This window comes from Chinchilla lanigera, unplaced genomic scaffold (assembly GCF_000276665.1).
Source record: "Chinchilla lanigera isolate Chin_1 unplaced genomic scaffold, ChiLan1.0 scaffold00057, whole genome shotgun sequence".
In the NCBI taxonomy this organism is placed as follows: domain Eukaryota; kingdom Metazoa; phylum Chordata; class Mammalia; order Rodentia; family Chinchillidae; genus Chinchilla; species Chinchilla lanigera.
Window position 1 is genome coordinate 3,899,842 of NW_004955458.1, and position 13,204 is coordinate 3,913,045.

The 13,204-nt window shown below is 43.8% G+C and overlaps 1 protein-coding gene across 1 annotated transcript in view; it reads right to left on the bottom strand.

Annotated features, from left to right (window-relative positions):
- Positions 1-13,203, bottom strand: part of Cs (citrate synthase) — a gene marked incomplete at its 5' end in the record, with an annotated part of 31,247 nt that extends 18,044 nt beyond the window's left edge. The window contains one exon of the mRNA XM_005397516.1: positions 13,144-13,203. Coding sequence (XP_005397573.1) covers positions 13,144-13,203 — 60 coding nt within the window. The remainder of the gene's footprint in view (positions 1-13,143) is intronic.
- Position 13,204: the final 1 nt, after the last annotated feature.

Consider the following 13,204-nt stretch of genomic DNA (forward strand, 5'->3'; position numbering starts at 1 on the left):
TTAAATTATCATTATTTTGGGGTGACATGATACTCTATATACAAGACCCCAGAAGTTCTACTCGAAGACTTCTAGATGTAATAACCAAATTCAGTGGTGCAGCTGGACACAAAGTCAACACACACAAATCAATAGCATTCCTGTATATAAATAACAAACTCACTGAGAGAGAAATTAGGTAAACAACATCTTTTATAATGGTATCCAAAAAAATGAAATACCTAGGATTCAATCTAATGAAAGAAGTAGAAGACCTTTATGTTGAAAACTGTAGAACTCTGAAAAAGGAGACTGAAGAGGATATCAGAAAATGAAAAGCTATTCCTTGTTCTTGGGCAGGAAGAACCAATATAGCGAAAATGGCCATGCTTCCAAAATTGTTATACAGATTTAATACAATACCTATCAAAATACCATTAACATACCTCACAGAACTAGAGAAAACATTAATAAAATTCATTTGGAACCAGAAGAGACCTAGCATAACAAAATAAATTCTGGGCAACAAAGGCAAAGGAAGGGACATCACAATTACTAAATTGAAATATATAAACCTATTGTGATAAAAACAGCATAGTACTGACAAAAATAGACCCAAGTATCAGTGGAACAAATTAGAAGGTACAGAAACAACTCCAAACACACTCAGGGACCTTATCTTTGACAAAGGAATCAAACACCTTCACTGGAAGAAAGATAGCCTCATTAACAAGCTGTGCTGAAAAAACTAGCTTTCCACAAGTTGAAGATGAAACCTAGATCGGTATCTTTCACCTTACACTAAACTGAAAACAAATCAGATGAAAGATCTAAATACTGCCGGGCATGGTGGCGCATGCCTGTAATCCCAGTACTTGGGAAGCTGAGGCAGGAGGATCGTTTTAAGTTCGAGGCCAGCCTAGGCTACAAAGCTCAAGGCCAGCCTGAACTGCATAGCGAGACCCTGTCTCAAAAAAAGACAAGATAAAGAAAGATCTAAATACTGAGCCGGGCGTGGTAGCACACACCTGTAATCCCAGCACCTGGGAGGCTGAGGCAGGAGGATCATTGTGAGCTCAAGGCCAGCGTGGACAAGTGAGTTCAAGATCAGCCTGAACTGCATAGCGAGACCCTGTCTCAAAAAGATGATAAAAAAAAAAAAAAAGCTGGAGGGCTTTGGAGAAAAAAAGAACCCTTCTCCACCACTGGTGAGAGTGTAGACTGATGCAACTATTGTGGAAATCAGTGTGGAGATTCCTCAAAAAACCTAAAACTAGAGGTTCTATTTGACCCTGCTATCTCCCTTCTTGGTATCTTCCCAAAAGAATTAAAAGCATCAAATCACAGTGCTGTATCCATACCTATGTTTATAGCACCACAGTTTGTAATAGGTAAATCTGCCCAAATGTCCATCAACCAATGAATAGATAAAAAAAAAATTTTTTTTAATACAGTGGCCATATTACTCAACCATACAGAAGGATAAACTTGAGACATTTCTAGGTAAACGGATGCACCTTGAGACTATACTCTTAAATGAAATAAACTGGACACGTGTAAATACTGCATTAAAAGTGTACATAAGGGGGCCGGGGATACAGCTCAGCGGCGTAAGCGCTTGCCTGGCAAGCCTGAGGTCGAGTCCGATTCCTGGTACCAAAAAAGAAAAAAAAAAGTGTAAGTAAGGAACAAAATGTATAATAGATATTGTGACATAACAAGAAAATGTTCAAATTTTGTACAGTTTATTTCAATCTAAATAAAATATGAATTTTGTTTTTAAAAAAAGTAGAAAATGTTCAAATGGGAAGGCTAACTGAGGGGGAGAGGGGAAACAAAGGTCAGGAAAATTTTTTAAAAAAAGGGAAAAATGGAAATAAAGCTTTGTAAATGAGGCGAAAAATTTTAAAAAAATAAAAGGGGAGCGAGGGGAAGAGGGAGAATAGGAAAATAAGCAGCAAAATATATCATATACAGGTACAAACCCCCTATGATGAATGTACTTATTATTACATTTAAGATTAATTTTAAAAAGAAAGAAAGAGGCTGATGCTCTAATCCCAACACTGTGAGAGGCCCTGGCAGGAGAAGAGGACCACAAGTTTGTGCCCAGCCTGGGCAACTTAGTGAGATCCTGTCTCAAAATCTGAATGACTGTATGAATGAACGAACAGGGGTGTAGCTCAGTTTGGAAGCCTCGGGTTCATTCCCAGTACTATAAGAAAAGGCACCCCTAAAACAACAAAAAAGCTAACCAATCCAAGAGATAAAAAGGGGAGCCCAAATCTTAAGATGAAAATAGAAACTTTTAGTTTAGAGGCCTTTCTTCCATGAATGTGGACCTAAAATAAAACCAGGGTTTTTTTTCCTTAAGTGAGAACTGTCAGAAACAATAAATGAATAACCTCTTCTTTTTATTCACCATTAAAAATATAAACAAGCCTCCTGTAATCCCAGCACTCGGGAGGCTGAGGCAGGAGGATCTTTGCAAGTTCGAGACCTGCCTGGGTTGCAAAGTGAGCTCAAGCCTAGCCTGGGCTGCACATTGAGACCTTGTCTCAAAAACAACAACAACAACAACAACAACAACAACAACAACAAAACAACAAGCAAGCAAACCAATCAAGAGAGAAAACCAGGAAAAAAAGGGAAGGTGTCCTAACATGGCTGTAAGAAAGCAATATTGAAAATGAGTCACAACTGCTTAGTTACAGTTATCTCTCACACCTGTTTATAGAAATACTATTATTCTATGTTTTTTTTTTCTTTCTTTCTTTCTTTTTTTTTGAGAGGGTGTTGCTATGTAGGCTGACCTTGAACTCCCTATGCAGCCCATGCTGGCCTCAAACTCATGGTAAGCCTCCTGCCTTGGTCTCCTGGGATTATAGGCTGTACCACCACGCTGGTGAGGAATGCTACTTAAAAAGACATAGGCCAGGCATGGTGGCACATGCCCGTAATCCCCGCAATCAGGAGGCTGAGTTAGAGGTCAGCCTGGGCTGGCTCTACAGTGAGTTTAAGGTAGCCTAAACTACATAGTGAGACCCTGTCTCACAACCAACCAACCACCTACTCAGCTGATCTCAACTGCTCCTAATTTCTACCAGCAATATTTTTTAGCCAGATCTCCAACTTGCAAAGCAACGCCAGTTTGTAAAGAGCTTCTCCATGCAGCCTTAAAAATTGATTACTATGCTGGGCATGGTGGTGCAAGCTTATAATCCCAGCATTGGAGAGGCTGAAACAGGAGGATCACTGCAAGCTTGAGGCCAGCCTGGAGTACATGATGAGTTCAAGTCCACCCCAAAGTGTATAGTAAGACCCTGTCATACATACATATATACATACAAACATACTAGCAACTGCTAGTATACCATTTCCACTTGTATCACACTTCTGTTAGTGCTGTATCTGTAGCTAAGTCACTTAACATTTCTGTGCCTCAATATTCCTTTCTGTAGAAAGAGAACAATAGTACCCACCTCAAAGGATTGTTAAGAGAAGCCAGATGTAGTGGCACATACCTGCAACCTTAGCTCTCGGAGGCTGAGGCAGGAAGACTGCAAGTTTGAGCCCCGCCTGTGCAACTTAGTGACTTAATGAAACTGTATTTCAAAATAAAAAAAACGAAGTGCTAGCCTGCATGGTGGCACATGTCTGCAATCCCAGCATTCCAGAAGCTGAGGCAAGAGGATCGCTGTGAGTTCTACGCTAGCCTGGGCTACGCAGCCAAGAGCCTGTCTAAAAAAAATCCCCCAATTCCTACAACAACCATTGAGAATAGTTAATGATTATTCAATAGGTCACTCATGGATAGCTCTATTTAGAAGCCACCTATACTCTGAAGATACCAAAGTACAGTACAACAACTACCGATAATCTCCTACCCCTTTTGTCTGTAACTCACTATTATTTGTCTATTTGTTTTCCTGAGAAACTATCTTGTAGATAAAAATATGTAAAACAATAACCATTGATAATTTCCTACCACTTTGTCTGTAACTTGGAAAGCCCCCCCATTATTATGTTACCCTTCTTTTACTCTTTAAAATTAAAAAAAAAAAAAAACAACTCCCCCAAAAAACCAACAAAACAAAACCCATCTTATCATACATGCTCTACAATGAATTACTAACTTTAAAATCTCTGATTGTTTTTTGACAGAATTAGAGATTTAACTCAGGGCCATCAAGCTGAACCACTGCCTTGGCCTTTTTTTATTTTTTTATTTTTTTTGGTACTGGGAATCAAACCCAGGATCTTGCACTGGCCAGGCAGGCACTGTGCCGCTGAGCTGTATTCCTGGACCTTTATTTTAAAACAGGATCTTGCTAAATCAGTAAATTACCAGGCTGGGCTTTAATTTACAATCTTCCCGCCTCTACCTCCAGAGTACTCTGGAATATAGGTGTGTACCAGCACAGATGGCAAATACCCCTTTCCTGAAACCAGCCAGGAATAGAACAGAATCTGGACACTTAATAAGACCAGAAGTATTTTTAAATTATTTTAATTCTGAGACAGGGTCTCAGTCTGGCTAAGTCATTAAGTTTTCAGGCTAGGCTTGAACTTGTGATTCTCCTGCTTCCACTTCCCATAGCGCTGGGATTACAGGCATGTGCCACCACACCTGGCACAGTTAAATCTAGATGTCAATTTGATTAGATGAAGGAATACCTAGGGTCTGGAGATGTAGCTTAGTAGTAGTGTGCATACGTAGCGGGCAAGAGGCCTTGTGTTGGATGGGGGGGGGACTACCTAGAGTGAGCGGGTTTTCCATAAGAGACTGTGTCTCAGTGGACTAATTGGCAAGACCTGCTCTAGAAGTGAGACGGCAGTATCCAATGAACAGGGGGCCTGGACAAAATAAGAATAGAGGAAAAGCCGAGCATGGTGGCGCACGCCTGTAATCTCAGCACTCGGGAGGCTGAGGCAGGAAGATGGTTGTAAGTTTGAGACCAGCCTGGGCTACAAAGTGAGTTCAAAGCCAGGCTGAACTGCATAGTGAGACCCTGTCTCAAAAAGACAAAAAAATAAAAAAAGAGGAAAAGCTAATTGGCTTCTATCCCTGGGAGCTGAGATACATACCTCTCTGCCTTAGGAATCAGAATTCCACACTCTCTAGCCTTTGGACTCCAGGACTTAACACCAGCACCAGGTTCTCAGACTTAAGACTGACAATTATACTACCAGTTTCCCTGGGCCGAAGGCCTTCGAAACTGGGCTGAGGCCCCCTATCGGCATGGTGGGGTCTCCAGACCTGCTGTGGGTCTTCTTAGCCTCCATAACCACAGGAGTCAGTTTCCCCAATCAGCACCCTCTCATGTATCCATACGTATCTGTGTATACACACACACTGACACACACCCCTTTTTGTTTGAGACAAAGTCTTGCGACATAGCCCAGGCTGGTCCTGCTTCAGCTTATGGAATGCTAGGATTACAGGAATGCCACCATGCCCAGCTGTCACATATTTTACTAGCTCTATCTCTCTTGTCTTTTTGAGACAGGGTCTTGATATGCAGTTCAGGCTGGCCTTGAGCTCACTGTGTAGCCCAGGCTGGTCTCGAACTCACAACTATCCTCCTGCCTCAGCCTCCCGAGTGCTGGGATTACAGGCGTGCGCCACCACACCCAGCTGTTACGCCTGATCATCAATCCTCTTTCCATCCCCTCCAGACCCCGACAGAGCACAGAGACCAGCTGTTCCACCCCGGAACCTTGACTAATATACTGCTCAAAATGCTGAAGAAGGAAAAATTTTAACAATGTTAATGTACAGAACAAGGCCTTTCTTTCTGAGGGGTGGCAGTACTAGGGATTGAACCCAAGATCTCATTCATGCTAGACAAGCACTCTACTGTTGCACTACATCCCTAGCCCCCTTCCCTCCTTCCGGTATTGGTGACTGAATCCAGGGCCATCACAATGAGCCACATTCCCAGTCCAGTTTTTCAATTTTTTATTTTGATACTGGGTCTCACTAAGTCACTGAGTTGCCAGGCTGCGCTCAAACTTGGGACTCTCCTGCCTCTGCCTCCCAGATTGCTGGGATTACAGAAACATGCCAGTATGCCTGGCAGTAGAGGGTACTTGACTCAGAGTTAAGAAAGGAAATCTTGTCAGGTGTGGTGATACATGCTTGTAATCCTAGCACTTGGAGGCTGAGGCAGAAGGATCACCATACATTTGAGGCCAGCCTGGAGTACATGGCAAGACCCTGTCTCAAACCAAACCAAACCAAACCAAACCAAACCAAACCAAACCAAACCAAACCAAACCCCTGAAATTCAGGTTCTGCCACTTTCCTTCTGTGTTATGTTAACTGTGTGACCTAATTATTAAGCTTTAGTTTTCACATCTCTAAAATGGTAATACAGCCAATTTTAGAAGTCAAATAAACTACATATAATTTGCATAAAAGCATCTAGAGCAGTGTCTTGTGCACAGCTGAGTTCAGTAAATTTGTTTCTTAGAAATGTGCTGGCCTCTTACATACCACCAAGTCTCAGAAATCTTGACTGGAGTTGGATCACAGGAAAGGGGAAGTCAGGCCTGAGCAGAGGGTGAGTGGATGATTCCGTTCAGTGATGAACCGGCAAATAAAGCCCCATTTCTTTTTTAAGGGGTTCTTGACCATGAGGGAAGGAGTCTCAGGGAGAGGAATTTAATTAAGTGTAATCTCCAAGGGCAAGGCAAACAACTCTAGACAGGAGGCACCTGAGGACAGTCACCCCTAACACTACACACCTCATTTCATTTACTCATTGGCTGCCAAAGGAAGCTGGTGAATGGCTTTGTGCAGTATATTCATTCAGGTTTTGCTCACGATGAGACCGAGTACAAACCTCTGAATCATCCTTGAACTTCCACCCGCCAGCTCCTCCCCCAGCCCTAGTGTGACCGCTTGGATTCTGGTTGCTGGTTTCATGCCATGTGTCGAGTCACCTTACTAAAGCAGCACCAGTCAGGTGAACAAAGCAGTCATCCTACTTGATACGTCAGCTCCTTCATGAGGATTGCTGCTTCCAAAGACAAGAGCCTGGCCCACAGTGGCTAACAGCCAGGACTTCCTACAGGGTGGGGGAATAGGAGTATCAGAATTAAGAGGCTTTTCAAACTTCATATGCTGTTCCCTCTACCAAGAACAACTCCAGTGAGTTTGCTGTCACTGACAGAAATGGGCTGTGGCTGTCAAATGTGCTGGGATGGGAAAATATAAAAATAAAAGAGCCAAAAGAAGAAAAAGACTAACTAGTTACATGCAGGGAATTCTGCCAAAGACTTGTCTACAGTACTTAAGAGTACTCCTGGAATAGGATGTTGGGCAAATCACTGATCAAATATCTAACTGTTCCCAAATTCTGAGATCAGAATCTTCACTTGATCTTAGCCAAAAGGCCGAGAAGCGATTGAGATCAGAATCTTAATTAGATAAGCACTTACTTAGTTATTTCCCTCTTTTTGCGGGGGGGGGGGGCGGGGGGGTGGGAGACAGGGTCTCGCTATGGAGTTTAGGCTGGCCTAGAACTCACTTATGTAGCTCGGGATGGAGGCCATTCTCCTGTCTCACCTCCCAAGTGCTGGGATTACAGGTGTGCATCACCACGCCCAGCCTACTTCTGTTAGCCTATCATTATCACTGACCTACATCCAGGGCCCTTACTCTGCAGGAAGAAAAGTTTTCTTTGCTTCTCTATTCTAGACACATCCAGACTGTATGTTCTCCTAAATATTTCAGAGCTCCAACACTAAAACGTTGAGAGAGATGATCTGGATGGGGAGGGTTTAATCAGGTTTTTTTTGGTGGTGCTGGGGATCAAACCTAGGGCCTCGTACATGCAAGGCAAGAGTTTTACTACTGAGTCACATCCCTAGTCCCCCTTTTTTTTTTTTGAGACAGGGTCTTGCTATGTCGTTCAGGCTGGCCTTGAACTCACTATGTAGCCCAGGCTGGCCTTGAACTTGTGGTGATCCTCTTGCCTCTGCCTCTTGAGTGCTGGGACTACAGGTGTGGGCCACCACACCTGACTTATTTTGTTTATTTATTTATTTATTTATTTACTTACTTACTTATTTTGTCTTTTTGAGACAGGATCTCACTACACAGTTCAGGCTGGCCCTGAGCTCACTTTGTAGCCCAGGCTGGCCTTGAACTTCCAACCATCCTCCTACTTCAGCCTCCCACACCTGGCACCTGGCTTATTTTAAAAGAACCTTTGTCCATCAATAAAAGATCAGAATGCTGGGTATATGGTGACACATGCCTATAATCCCAGGACTCGGGACGCAGAGGTAGGAGAACTGCTGAGTTCACGGTCAGCGTGAACTCCAAAATGAGACCTTGATTCAACACACACACAGACAAATAAGAGCTTGCCAAGCCAAGCTAGGCCAGATGCAGCAGATGGAGCAAACAATGCTCTAATAACCAACAGGAAGACTCTTACGATACAGAGGCTTCCAATGCAGAAGAACAAGTTGCATAAATAAAAAACAAACTTGTCTAGACAAAGGCTCCTCTCTCCCCAGAACCAGGTCAGAGAACTAAAGGCATTTAACTAACGTCTGAGTTTCACAATGTGACACTAGAAGCTGTCCCACAGTATTTGGTCAGGCTATTTAATAGCTTGAGTAGTGTCCTCTTCACTTTGATCACCTTCATATTCACAGAAGTTTCCTTAATAATTCCACCTGTCATTTTCCAAGAGTCTCTTCCTTAAGACTTCACTGATTATTTAAAGAGAAGCACCAAAAAAGATATCACTCAAGCCTCAGAAAACCACTGAATCCAAATTTTCCTCTCAGTAGAAACCTTGTTTTTTAACAAGTATTTGTTGGAACACCAAACTGTTATATAAGTGCACACTAGTGAATAAGGTATATGGCATCTACTAAGTCTCAGGAATTATAAATGATTCCCTTACTTGTGGTAGGAGTTTTTACAAGTCTTAACTCCTAACACTTTGCTCCAGGGATTTACAAAAAAACTTCTTTTGTAAGCCATTTGAAAAAAGGCCTACAATGAAAAATCTAGAGAAAATGGCCAAAAGTACACCATCGTTTGGAAATTACTTTTAAAATAAAATTACTTTTAAAGTTTTTATTTTACTCTGGTGCTAGGAATTGAGCCCCAAGGCCCTCACAATGTTAAGCACATGCTCTAGCACTGAGCTACACGGGTCCAAAGCCAATTTTTTCGGTGTGTGTAATGCTCTAGATGAACCCACGGCCCTGCACTTGGTGCTAAACAAGTGCTCTACCACTGAGCTACATCCCCAGCCTGTTAATTTTTAAAATAATCCCTAAGGCCGGGGATATAGCTCAGTGGCACAAGTGCCTGCCAGACAAAAGCCAGATCCTGAGTTCGATTCCCGGTACCAAAAAAACATCCAAACTGAGCATGCTGGTACACACCTGAGTCCCAGCACTGGAAAGGCAGGAGGACTGCTGTGAGTTTGAGGTACCCTGGGGCTACACAGTGAGTTCAAGGCCAGCCTAAACTGTAGAGCGAGAATGTCACATACAGTCTAAGTTTCTGTAATACATCTAACAACAACAGGTCCAGACAAAACCCCTCATGTGGCTTTATCAGCCTAACAGTGTGCTCCTAGGACCACCACATCTCATCTGTCAGTCAACTGAAGTGCTCGATAAAACACCAGTTTCCAGATCCCAGCCCAAAGTCCACCTCCCCTGAAGGATCAAGTAACTTGCAATGTGAACAAAAATCCCAGGTATGATGCGCAGATCCCTTAATCATTTACAGATCCCTTAAATCCCTTAATTTACAGACCCCTTAAAATGACAGCAAGTCTAAAGAATACAGGGACATAAGGAATTTGGGCATTTTAGGGAAAAAGTGAAAAACCAATGCTAGCAGTTTACATTTTTACATGCTACTCAGTTCTTATCACGAAAACCACCAGCACAAGGCAGAAGGAATTACTGCATGGCTTTAGTGAAATCCCTGTCTGCATTCTTTTTTTGAAATTGTTTTGGTTTTTTTGAGACAAGGTCTCCCTACGCAGTTCAGGCTGGCCTTGAGCTCACTTTGTAGCCCAGGCTGGTCCTTGCAAGGCTCCTCCTGCCTCAGCCTCCCAAGTGCTGGGATTACAGGTATGTGCCACCACGCCCAGCCCTGTCTGCATTCTTGGAGTCTAAGAACCAGGAATGCCTGTGCATTCATTCACCTGCTACCAATCTAAAGCCACTAGCAAGAATAAATGCACTCCTCCCACCACTAGCACTACACAAGCCTCCTTCCTTTCTTTGGTCCATGTACTAAGTAAGTGTCACAGAATCATTTACTATGAACAGGACGACAGTTGATAAATGCAGAGATCTGAGCCCTTGCCTTAAAAGTTCTGGGCTTCAAACCTAATTATTTCACAGGACAAAACAAACTCAGTTTAAGGAACAAAAAAACCCTCAATTTTGTTGAAACCAATTTTAGACTAGGACTTATGCAGGGTATGTGCAGTGGTATATGTCTGCTGTAAAGGAAACATTCATTCAAGTATTTAGAAATATAAAAACTTAAAATTGATTTCCTGGGCCGAGGATTTAGCTCAGTAGTGCAGTGCCTGCCTGGCAAGCATGACGTCCTGAGTTTGATTCCTGGTACACACAAAAAACTGGTTTCCTCAAACATCCTCCTTTAAGGCCTGGCCTGGTGGCACACACCTGTAATCACAGCACTCAGGAGGCTGAGGCAGGATTGCTGCAAGCTCAAGGCCACCTTGGGCTACAGAGCAAGACCCTGTCTCAGAAAACAGGGCAAAAAAAAGTTCCTAGTGTTGAGCAGCAGTGCTGGGGATTAAGTCTAAGGCCTTAGGCATGACAAGCACTCTGCCACTAAGCTAGATCCTCAGCCAAGAGTTTTTAAGTCACAAAATTGAGGCACCCACAGCCAACATTAAGGCAACTGCTTTGTATTAATTCACATGGATAAATAAGAAGTCAGATAAATATCAACACTCTGAAGTGGTCTATCTCTCCCCATCTCAGGTGTTCATTTAAATTACCTGTGTAGGATGGAGTAGAACAATGACTAGCACTTTTGCTTTAGTAAGGTTAAGGAAAAATCTTTTCTCAGGAAAAAAAAAAACTACATCTGACCTTGAGAATCAATCATTCTTTTCAGGTCACATGACTATTATGCCATCTTCACAGGAAGTATCTGAGAGCCAGGCGTGATGTTGCATGCCTCTAATCCCAGCACTCGGGATGCTGAGGCAGGAGAATCGCTGCAAGTTCGAGACCAGCCAGGGCTACAAAGTGAGCTCATGGCCAGCCTGAACTGCATAGTGAGCCCCTGTCTCAAAAACAGACACCCCACCCCATAAAAAAATGTATCTTAGGTGGGGCACGATGGCACATGCCTATAGTCCCAGTACTGGAGAGGCTGAGGCAGGATTTCCCTAAACTCAAGGTCAGCCTGGCCTACATAGTGAGTTGAAGGCCAGCCTGAACTGCAGAGCATGACCCTGTCTCAAAAAAAAAAAGTTAATTTAAAAAATAAGCCTGGCAAGCACATGGTCCTGAGTTTGATTCTCGGTACCAAAAAAGGAAAAAAAAATAATTAAAACAAATAAAACCTACCTTCACATTACTAGTAACAATTACTAATTAAGCTGCAAGGTAATCTAGAAAGCTCAGGCAGGTGAGAGCAAGGCTGAGAAGCTAAAGGGCTGCTTGGTATCCTGATCACATTGCTTAGTTCTCAGAAAATTCCACTCCTGAGTGTGTTGGGCTTTGCTGGCTTTTAGGATCAAAGCTTTCTAATGACTTCCAATTTGTGGGTTTCTAGGCTCCCCAGGTTATCTCTGACATAAAAGTAAAGAAAATAACACTGTTACAATCATGAAGCCCTGACATCTCAAAGGCATTCCTTACTTAGGAGATACATTCATCAGGTAAACCCAGGCCGGGTGTGGCGGCAGACACCTCTAATCCTGGTACTGGGGAGGCTGAGGGAAGACCACCTGGAGTTTGAAGTCAGCCTGGGCTACATATTGAGTTCAAGGCCAGCCTGAATTACACAGCAAGACTCTGTCTTTAAAAAAAAAAAAAAAAAAAAAGTAAATGCAAAGGTTTTTCCAAATTCATGTGGGGGCTTGACTATCTGGTCTGGGTTAGCAACTCCGGGAGAGGCTAATTATAGTGTCCCCTTGCTGCCAAAACACCATCTAGAACTTGCTTCATTTCCCAAGAGGTTTCCTTACCCTGTTCCCCAGTTGCAGGAGTAGCAACAGCCAAGTAAGACAAGTATCTCTCAAATGATCAGACTCTAGCTTGCTGCTGGGTGTCTGGAGACACCTCAAGATTAAATCCTACAGGTTTCATTTTATCTCTGCCAACCAAGCACGACGACACACAGCAAGCCATCATCATTCTAAGCCAGAGAAAACGTCAACTCTCTGCAGAAGTCAAGGTCACTTGTGGGATTAGAGGGCTGGGATTCCCTCCGCACAGCAATTTCTGTTTAAAGGGCCAAATTATCCAGAGCCAACAATACAGTCAATTTGAAACTAGAAACATCGTGATTTGGAGTAATATTTCTACGATCCAAAGGAAACAAGTTTCCAGGGCCCTGAAAAAATGCAAGGGCATGTCGGGGTGGAAGAGACTTTATAATCAACTACAAAACCTGGGCGAGCAAGTAGTAGGACTGGTCATGTGACCTTGGCATTACTACCTCTGGGCGAGTTTTTCTTTATCTACGGGCCTGCAGCTGGGTGGAACAACCTTTCCGGTTCTTTCTCCAATCGCTTGTGAAAATTATGCAGAAGATTTTACACGAATGCCCCACCCTACCCAGGCTCCTCCTAGAAAGAGTTAGGCGCAAGAGTCCCAAGGACAAAGGGGAGCCGGACGGTCCCATTCTCCCAGCAGACACTGTTAGTGAGGTCCCGAAAGGCTTCAGTAACCGGGGTGGGTAAACGGAGACGCAGACTCCAGGAGCGGACAAGTCCCTAGCAGGCAGAGCCAAGATCAGCCAGCGCTCCAGCAAAGGGAGCGAGCTGATCGGTTCGTCCCCAGCCTCTCCGCGCTGCGATCCTCTCCGCAGCTCCGGCGGAACGCCCCGCCTCCGCTCTCTACCCGCCGACCCTGCCCCCCCGGCGGCTGCGGCTCCCACGGCCACACGTCCCCTCCGCGCACCTCAGACACGTGGGGAGGCGGCGGGGTCGGGCCTCCCCAGCGGCCGCGGCTGCAGGCCGGC